Source organism: Ostrinia furnacalis, unplaced genomic scaffold (assembly GCF_004193835.3).
Source record: "Ostrinia furnacalis isolate ACB-3 unplaced genomic scaffold, ASM419383v2 OfSCF0419, whole genome shotgun sequence".
NCBI classification, from domain to species: domain Eukaryota; kingdom Metazoa; phylum Arthropoda; class Insecta; order Lepidoptera; family Crambidae; genus Ostrinia; species Ostrinia furnacalis.
This window is the reverse complement of record NW_021130658.1, coordinates 141,888-152,509: the sequence shown is the minus strand read 5'-3', so window position 1 is coordinate 152,509 and position 10,622 is coordinate 141,888. Positions and strand designations below refer to the sequence as shown.

Below are 10,622 nucleotides of genomic sequence, written 5' to 3'. Positions count from 1 at the left end.
CTTTTCAGCCAAATGACGTCCACTGCTGGACAAAGGCCTCCCCCAAGGTTTTCCACAATGAACGGTCCTGCGCTGCCCGCATCCAGGCTCTTCCCGCGACCTTTACCAGATCGTCGGTCCACCTAGTAGGAGGCCTGCCCACGCTACGTCTTCCAGCCCGTGGTCGCCACTCGAGAACTTTCCTGCCCCAACGGCCATCGTCTCTACGAGCTATGTGCCCCGCCCACTGCCACTTGATTTTAGCAATTCTGCGAGCTATGTCGGTTACTTTGGTTCTCCTGCGTTGTTTTTTATATCTATCTGTATAAAACTATTTTTATGGGAAAGTTCATCAAAAGTTCTATTTGTTTTTGCTATTACAATAGTAGAAACTACAAATAATACCGTAGAAAAACTTAATCAAAAGTCGTTTTTCTAATTTCCTTGTTATGTCCATTAGTTGTTTGCCAAAATGAAGGCACATTATAAAAAAATGAAGCGTAATTTAATTCTAATAGCACTCTCTTTACATTTGAGAAACGTTTGGCTATCGGAAAATAAAAACTTTCAATGTCAAATACTTATAGGAAGAAAATAAAGTGAAGTTAAGTTCTTGTCCAGGTCAAAAGTATAATTTCCCTGTGTCTTCTTTTCGACCATTGTAGTAACGAAACGAAAAAACTTAGAATGTAACGCACTGCACCGTTACACTCGGCTATTACGTCCCAAGAGGCCATCAAGGCAGGATAGTAGGTACATCGTTGATCAGTTTCGCGACAAATCGCGTAAAGTAGGTCCCTCCTTGGGTTTTTGTTTACTAAAAAGTCAATTTCTTTGGGCGGTTTTTTGCAGCTAAACAATGGATTAATTTAATGTTTATTTACACAAATGTAGTGTCTGTAGGGGTTAACCCATGATTTAAATAGTAAATGGATAGGGTAAATAGGTTTTTGTTTGTGGTGTCTTTTAGGCATAAATCTAATTTCTTTGGCCCTAATTTCCTTGTTTTCCGTGGCTTAAAATGGCCTAGGAAATTATAAAAGACCATTTTTAATTCGGCGCAAAGTCAAATTTTTAGTATTTTTTTATTGGAATAAGTTTAAAATTTACATTTTAAGAAATGGGTATCAGAATAAATATAGCACAACTTGTTTTTAACTCTTAACTCAATCTACTGCATTTATCATCCTTAGTTGTGTAAAAACGTTATAATGATATAATATTCATTTGTGTGTTTGCTTACGAAGGTACACTAAAATGGGTCGAATTAAAAAAAAGCAAACCACAGAAGAAAACTTAGAGAAAACAATATTTATAATAATTTCCTTGGCTACCAAAATTTTATGAAGATTTTCATAATTAAGACACCCCTTTTAGATACATTGGCTTAGTTTTTGCTTCTTAATGCAATGGAAAAATAAAAATAGTTGAAAACAAAAAAAAAATTGGTGCCAAGGAAATTAGGCAAAATCGACCATTTTTGGCGAAATACTCTTCGGGTGCTTCAGGCAGGCTTCAGCTAAAACATAATGCAATACGTAATGTGCATGCTCGTAACTCGTCAAAGATGTATAAAGGTGTTTGCTCTGCACAGTCACGGTTGGTTGAAAAAGTAAAAACGTCAAACAGCTGACATTGACAGTTACATGGCAGGTTTTTGACGTCAAAAAAAAAATTCCGCAAAATCGATCGAACGAAATCAAAGGCCACAAGAATTTTTCATTGTAAAATCTTGTATCGTACCGACTGAACGTTTAAATGTGTTAGTGCTTCTCAGGTGAATTTCACGCTACAGTCGCGTGTTTCAGTTACGTACAGTGAACTTTGCGGTCACCTTTGCGTGTTGAAACTCCCAAGTTGGGTGATCAAACGATTTTTGTGTATTTCCTCATTTGATAAGTGGAGAATTACGTCGTGTTTTAGCTGGAATTCTTGACTCACCACTTTGTGATTTAAATAGTTGCCTGGTGCTGAAATAAGCATGGGAGAACCACTCACCAATGGTCATCAGAAAGAAGAAAGTAAGTTTTTTATTTCATTTTCTTGTCTAGTTAAAAAGGCAAGGATTAACCGCAAAGTATTTTAAGGCAGAATAAAGGCAATGCTTTTTTAGTTTTCACTTAAACTTAGTTATTCTATAATTTCTATAACATGTGTTCATATAGTTTTATTCCTAATAAAAAATATGATTTTACATCCGTTTCTAATTTAAGTATTGATCAAACTATTATTATCAATCAAGGTTTGTGGAGGTAATTAAGTTCACTTAAGTATTACTTACTATCATTTGTGTTGTAGGTAAGTATTTATTATAATTTATGATCACATTTTCAGCTTCCAACCTTTAATTATATTAATTTAACCTAACTAAAATTAATAAGACTGTAATAATATCTGATATTAATTAATCTAAGAACAGCTGTTGTTGTAATCAGTGATTATAAATCAAACTTATCAGCATAGATTATTTTTATCTACTTCTTCATGCTTTAAAAGTCATAATAATATTGAACTTTGATCAAAACCTATAAATAAACTGATTAGGTACCACATTATTTGTAATCTTTCCTAATAAAATAATATTATAAGTAGGTACTTACTGAACATTTGTAGGGTTAAAAATGTTATTTTATTATTTCCCATTCCCATATTATTCCAATTCCAATTTTAGCAATAGTTTAGAATTAATAATTTTCAAAACAACTACACAGCTAAATTACTGTTTGAATATTTTGGTTTTATTAAAACATATCTAACCTTAAACCTCTATATTATATATCTGACAGACTTGATTCTGTGTTCGTGATTTTGAACAGAAAAACATTAGCAACATTCATTTAGTTATATTTGGCATTTTGTTATATGAATTACTAGCTGTGCTGTAACACTGTGGGGTGTTACCAGTGGTAAAATGTAGCTTATGTGTTAATCCAGGGTGTCAGCTAACTCCATACCGAATTTTATTAAAATCGCTCCAGATGTGAAGAAGTAACAAACATACACACACACACTTTCGCCTTTTTAGTATAGTTCGATATTGACCTTGTGCCTGATACCACACATTGGCTAGATTCCATGGAGCTGTACTAATAACCCAAAAGTTTCCATGCTGCAACCAATCACATTTAAAAGACCTTGACCGGATACCTTAATTTGGCTTCAATCCATGTAGTTCAGCATTAAAATAATAACCTTTAATAGCAGGGACACACAAAGATCAATATTTCATTTGTTAATGTGATTTAAGTGTTAAAATTGACATAAAATATTTCAGTTTTAGTACCTATTTCTCTTTTAATTCACATCAAAGAACTGCCTACTTAATGCAAAATTAACTTCTTCTATTTAATCACTAAAGGTATTTTTATGCTTCTACCATTTAATTAAGAATGTTTACTAAAACAATCTTGGACATGTTAAAAATACCTTGTCATTGTAGATATTTCTCAAACATTGTCTACCTGGCCATTTATGTAAATTAACATCCACTGTAATGTAAACTAACAATAGCAAATCAATTGTTTCTATCATGTGTACCTGCTACCTACTGGCATTATTTACCTATTGTGTCATTTGTACCCAAACTATTTCGATTGTTTGAACTACATTGTTAGCTATCCTATTTTATTTAAAACTAGCTGACCCGGCGAACTTCGTACCGCCTTAGCGTAGAGATTTTCTTAATATTTTTTTCCGTAAGAACCATCCTTGGACTTCCACAAACATTTAAAAAAAAGAATTGTCGAAATCGGTTCAGCCGTTCACACGTGATGCCGTGACAACGCGAAACGGGTTTCATTTTTATATATATAGATGATCATCAACTGCTGTTTTAGATGTTTTTTTTAGAGATTAGACTACTTATTACTATTAATTAAGCAAGGACTTAGTTAGCTCGATACATAATGATGAAGCAATGTCATAAATAAAGTACCTATTTTAAAAATTTATAAAAATATTCTGTGATACCTTTTTATTAAATTAAAAGTAATAGATTAGATACGTAGGTAATTTACCTGAATATACCAACATCATAATATCTCATCATCATTTAGGCGATTATCACACTGCACAGCGCTCGCCGCGGTACGCGGGACGACAGATTTAATAATTGTATGCAAGTACCTACCTTAGTTTGTATAGAAAACACGCGCGGCACAACACACTGAAAACGCATTTGCGCGCGGGATTCGTTATAATGTCGCAGTGCAGTGTGATAATCGCCTTAGTATCTACCTACCTACAATGCTGTTTGCGATATTTCGTCAATCATTACGCATTTCTTACGTAGCCGCTGATGCTGCCATCACTTGTGGTCGACCTTGACCGACGCTAGCCTAGACGCGGCCTCCGTTCAAGAAATCATCTTCCCATCGATTTATCTGTTCGAATGGAATATCTGTAATTTGTATTATTGTCCTTTACAGGCTTACCAGCTGGCATCGTCGTGGAAGAAGTAGAGATCCCGGTACCATGGGGCCACGTGGCCGGCCGATGGTGGGGGCCTCGGGACAAGCAGCCCATCATCGCCATACACGGCTGGCAAGACAACGCAGGCACCTGGGACAACCTCATACCCCAACTGCCAGTCACCACCTCAGTTCTCTGCATAGATCTCCCTGGACATGGCCTCTCCTCACACTACCCAACGGGTATGCTCTATTACATATTCTGGGACGGCGTTGTGCTCCTCAGAAGAATCATCAAACATTTCAAATGGACTGAAAATGTTACCCTGATGGGACATTCCCTGGGAGGTGCCTTGAGTTTTATGTACGCGGCATCGTATCCGGACGAAGTGGACAGGATAATATGCATCGATATAGCAAGCCCTGCTGTCAGGGATCCCGCCAATATGGTGGAGAAGACTGGATGGAGTATGGATAAGCTGTTGGAGTATGAACACTTAACAGAGGATAAGATACCGTCGTATGATTACGATGAAATGATTGATATTGTATGCGACGCTTACCGAGGTTCCGTTTCGAAGGAGAACTGCAAAGTTTTGATGAAGAGAGGCATGGCTCCTACTCCCGCTCATATCAAGAAGAAAGGGTACTATTTCAAGAGGGACCCACGACTAAAAGTTTCTGGACTGGCCATGATGTCGATTGAGACCGCTTTGGAGTACGCCAGCCATGTGAAATGTAAAGTCCTGAATATAAGAGCTCTTCCAGGACAGAAATGGGAGAGACTGGACTATTACTTAGATGTTATTGAAAAGATGAAGCAAACTGCTGATGTCCAGTTTGTGGAAGTGGAAGGCACCCATCACGTGCATTTAGAAGCTCCAGAAAATATACTTCAACTTGTAGAAGACTTCTTAGAAGAATATTAACTGCATTATTTAGTGCTAATTTGCAAATGTGATATGTAATGTGATTGAAGTACGGTCGGTACTTTCTTTTTAAGAGTAGTTTGCAATTGCAATAACAAATAATTGTTTGTAAGCTTACTAGGACACTAGGTTTTTGTGAAATCAAATTTCACGTAATTGTTGAACAAAACACTGTTAAATTACTGAACATAATCAATCATGGCTATATTAGTTTCACAGTTTTTGTGGTTTTTACAGTTTTAAGACGATCAAAATGCATTGACTTTTTCTTATGACAAACCTAAAAAGGATTTAGGACGCTATTTGGATCAAATATGTAATTGCTCAATAATGAATAATAAATAAATAAATAAATAAATAAATAAAATTATGCGTTAGAACACAAACAATGTAGTCGCCCTTTGGACCGTTTTATGAGTAAACACTTATGTTATGGCTTTAGCATTATAGTTTTATAGGTATCTATACTATACGTTAATGACATTGTCGTACAAGAAAAACAGTTGTTTACTGTTTGGCAACGTGGATAGTTATTATTGTCATGTCGTCGCTATCAAGTCGCGTTTTACTAGGTAATGGGTATATATCCCATGAATTCCCATGGTCCTAATTATTTACATTTAACTACGCATTGTAAAAGCTGGTTTACACTATGTCGGATCGACAATTTTATCGATACAATGAATGTTGCATTTGTATAATTTATACCTAATTAGGTATCTGTAGCATTGTTCCCAGACAGCGGCACGACAAAACTGTCTGCAACGACATATTATCGGTCGCCCGACCATGATAACAGTCGGGGGTCAATTGCTTCGTCGGGACGATCCAGTATTTTTGAACAAAATCATTTACTCAGACACGTTTGAACAAAATCATCTACCTACCAGAGTAGTACCTACTCTCAAACCGAGTCATGAGCGCGTCGACCTTTTTTAGGGTACCTACTCAAACACTGGGAGAGGGCGCTTCTTTGCACCGGTTAGAAATAATCCGATCCGTGACTGCTATGAGCTCAGTAGTAGCAGTAGCAGTGTGTATGTATTAAAGTTTCGAACAACATAGTACTAAAATATAGACGAGGACGGGAAAATTATCGGCCCGACATAATGTGAACCAGTACTAAACGTTTATACTTAGTTTATCATTAGACAATGTTGAATGAATGAGTATAGAGATAAGTAGATAATATTATTAATTTTATAGACTTATAATATTATTCCTTCAGTATATTATGTATAAAGATACATGAACATGACTTTGTGCTTATGTTTTGGACAAGTTACAACAACGTCACGTGACATTGATAAAATTAAGGTCATTTACTTGCACATAGATTTCTCTAATTATTACTGAGATATCCAATGTGTCATGATTATAAAGATTAAAACTACCCATCTTTGACCTTAACGATATCAGCTATCTATGCAGTTTCTAAAGTAGATAGTTGAAGTGTAATTTATTCAGTAGTGTCAACATTATTCCTACTTAACTGAAACCTACCTAATGAGGTATTACTATTTTTGAAAGTCATCCAAATAGTCAAAACCACTTCCTATTGAACATGCAAATCGAATGAATAGTTAAGCAATGCCTATTTTTATTCTGTAAAAGTTTCATTGCAGTACTCACGATTGTACGAATTCTTCAGAAAATAAGTTTTTAGCACAGTACAATTTATTATATTGAACTTAAACAATTGTGCTCAGAGAAATACTATGATAGCCTTGTCTAAGTTTTGACTTGTTTTATATTTATTTAAATGACGGAGAACATTTTGTATTGGCGTAGGTAGAATATGCCTACTTCAATGTTTTTGAAATACACTCGACGTCAAATAAATCGCACCTCCCGCGAAAAGCATTTTCAAACGTATGCATCCCCACTTCCCACCAATATTGGTACCATTTAAAAGCCTAGTTCTAACCTTCATTTCATTAAAGGAAAGGTTTTTACCCCAAAAATGTGTCTTTAGAAGGATCCAGAGTCACTTCTTCAAGAAATAGGTAGTTACGCTAGAGCCAACTTTTATGGCTATAAAACTGTTAAGTTGGGTTTAATTGCTATCCATCTGTTAAAGAGGACACGTGAAATCATTATTTGGTTTTATAACCATAAAAATTGGTCTAATTGATCCCATAGGTGGGCCCAAAATGAGGTATTTTTTCCACTCACATTTATGGTACCTACATGTTAATCATTTATTAAGAAATTAAATGTGTTTTTCTTTAAGGATATTTATTGGGCTTTCAAATAACACCAATATTGTTGGGGCGCCATGATTGTGTCAGAAGAAAATCGTTAAAGTTCGCGTCGCGGAAGGTGCGGCTTATTTGATGTTGAGTATATTTGAAAAAAATATATATATAAAATTGTTGTTTAAACAGTAGGTACTACGTATGTCTATAGATACACGCGTGTTGATTTTAATGAAAATGTAAAAAAATAGTGTTTTGAAATTTCATGTACAGACAACAGCTCATTAGACTATACATTTTTATTGCGAATTCGCCCCTATTACGGCTGAATAAGATTCCACAGTGTTTAGCTTGAGCTGTAGTCTGTACTGAAACACAGCACACAGTCATGTGAAGCTAAGGCTTTTGAGTTCTTGTTAGCATAAAAAAATACAGTCTGCGACAAATAGTTCGTAACACCTAAAGTGGCCAAAAAGTTGACAACACAACCTTATTCCAATTTGTAACACAAACGTGTTGCAACCTTTTTGGCTACTTTGGGTACGAACTATTTGACGCTGACTGTACCTACCTAGACACAAAAAATATTGGAAAATAGCATACAATGGTAGTGTCTACTGTCAATTGTTTCCGCTCCTGCGATGCATATTAATTATGTATGTACGTCACCCTGGCAATACATGTATAAGGTCGCGCGTACACTGCAGGCTAATAACCGCGTAAATCTTTCAGGTTTTACCACGAATTGTCTCATCGCCGACGAAAAAGCCTGTATCAACCATTTCTAACTCACTAAACGTGCCAATAAATTACGCACCTATAGTAATGATCGCTAGCTATTTAACCGGCGAGGACTCTTCTTTAAAGTCCTTTAAAAAAGTATCGGAACTTTTTTCTCTCTTCCTCTTTCGCTGCTCTCCGATTCGTGTCTAGTTTCTAACTTTACTCGCTTGTCAGCGATGGGACAAGTCCTTTAGGCCTGTATTACGAATATTCCGATTTTTATGATTTTAGAATAAAAGCCATTTGCTTCGCTATGTATGTGGCCTGTACCTTATACATTATCTACCTGTACATTATATTCACAAAATATTGAAAATTATCTTTAATGACGTACCCGCACATTACGTTGGTAAGAAAGGTACTCATTTGCATACAAAAGAGTAGGCAAAGAGGTAGGATTTAGTTCAATTTACACTTAATTATTTTTCCGTGCGAGTTACACAACAATTTTGTATTTTTGAGATCAATTTATCGATCGAAAGCGATAAAATATCTTTTGTGATAGTTACAATAAAATTAGCCTTTATATTGAATATTCATTTTTATTTATTGACGAGCGTCTATTGTAAGCCAGTGATTTGTCGCAATTTATTTAATGTTTGTGTAGCGAAGGAAAGTATTGCAAGTCATTTTTGTTTTGAGGGTGATCTCATGTGGCGTGACTCCCACTTGAGACTGAACTTGAGATCAGAGTCCAAACGTGACTGCTCGAGTCGGATACGTGAATTAGCATTTTATGTCTTTCAGAGATAATTTTAAGCTGTAAAATTTTTCACAAGACACGAACAATATTAGGAATACCTACTCAGGAAATACATGCAAAAGGTATTAATTTTTTCCATACCTAGTGTAAAAGCAATCGGTGTTGATATTTTTGGTCGGTCGTTTCAGTAGCGCGTGTAAGCTTTTCATGGTATTTTTACCCGGTTTATTTGTATATTATTCATAGGAGAAGTGTCGCTGAAAAATGAGATGTTAAATACGATATTATAAGTAGAGATGAAACGGATATCCGGCAACTATCCGGTAGGCCGGATATCCGGCCTTAATTTACTATCCGGCCGGATACCGGATAGTAACTCACTATCCGGCCGGATACCGGATATTTAAAAAAAACGACAATTTCCTATTAATAAAATGAAATACATTAATCTTTGAGGTAAATATCAATAAAATGGCTTACAATAATGACGGCTTTTATTTAAAGTCCAAAAAGTTACAAAAAAGCCATATTAAGGCCTTTCAAAACTAATTTATTTTTCTGGGCTATTCACTCTAATGACGAATACATAGATAAATAGTAAATATCTGTTAATATCGAAATATTGCCAAATAAAAAAGGCGATTTTTTTTCACTGATGGTCTGATGACATGATGCAACTACACTGGTCATCACAAAGATCGACCCTCCCGCGACAAGCACTTTCAAACGTATGCATCCCCACTTCCCACCAATATTGGCACCATTTAAAAGCCTAGTTCTAAACTTCATTTCATTAAAGGAAAGGATTACCCCAAAAATGTGTCTGTAGAAGAATCCAGAGTCACTTCTTCAAAAAATAGGTAGTTACGCTTGAGCCGACTTTTATGGCTATAAAACTGTTCAGTTGGGATTAATCGCTATCCATCTGTTAAAGAGGACACGTGAGATCATTATTTGGTTTTATAACCATAAAAATTGGTCTAATTGATCCCAGAGGTGAGCCCAAAGTGAGGTCTTTTTTCAAGTCACATTTATTGTATAACTATCGCGTTTATGTTAATCGTTTATTAAGAAATTAAATGTGTTTTTCTTTAAGGATATTTATTGGGCTTTCAAATAACACCAATATTGTTGGGGCACCATGACTGTGTCAGTAGAAACGAGTTTTCCTGTAAAACGTAGGTGGGCCGATTTTTGTGATGACCAGTATAGTTAAATTTTCGCTATTCAATCACACACTTTTTCATTTTCATTTTCATTTCATTTTAACTCACGATTGCAGCCGAAATTGAATTGATCTGCCCCCTAAACAAGTGGCAAAATCTGACATTCTATTCGGACGGATTCGATTTTTCAAAAGTGTGACTAGTCTATTCTACTAATAGACCCACTGATCGCGTTCGAAGCACCTGTGCGGCGCTATACTCGTCACGACATGCAACGAGACAATGGGCCAACTATCCGGCCGCCGGATATCCGGCTATCCGGCCTAGCAGCTGGCCGGATATCCGGTATCCGGTATCCGGCCAAACAACTATCCGTTTCATCTCTAATTATAAGCTTTCAAATTAGTCGCCGATAGTGACGTCGCGTTGCAGTGGCGCGATTGTGACTCAATTGA

General features: G+C 35.9%; 1 protein-coding gene across 1 annotated transcript; it reads left to right on the top strand.

The window, feature by feature from the left end:
• Positions 1-1,636: 1,636 nt before the first annotated feature.
• Positions 1,637-7,160, top strand: kraken (serine hydrolase like 2 kraken). The gene is made up of 3 exons (XM_028320671.1): positions 1,637-2,000; positions 4,407-5,586; positions 5,685-7,160. Exons 1-2 carry the CDS (start codon positions 1,961-1,963, stop codon positions 5,315-5,317), a joined length of 951 nt encoding a protein of 316 aa, XP_028176472.1. The 5' UTR covers positions 1,637-1,960; the 3' UTR covers positions 5,318-5,586; positions 5,685-7,160.
• Positions 7,161-10,622: the final 3,462 nt, after the last annotated feature.

Excerpts from the sequence above, each read along its gene's own strand:
- kraken (XM_028320671.1), top strand. The coding sequence starts at position 1,961 with ATGGGAGAACCACTCACCAATGGTCATCAGAAAGAAGAAA. Across the intron at positions 2,001-4,406 it reads TGGTCATCAGAAAGAAGAAA|GCTTACCAGCTGGCATCGTC; the intron begins GTAAGTTTTTTA and ends TGTCCTTTACAG.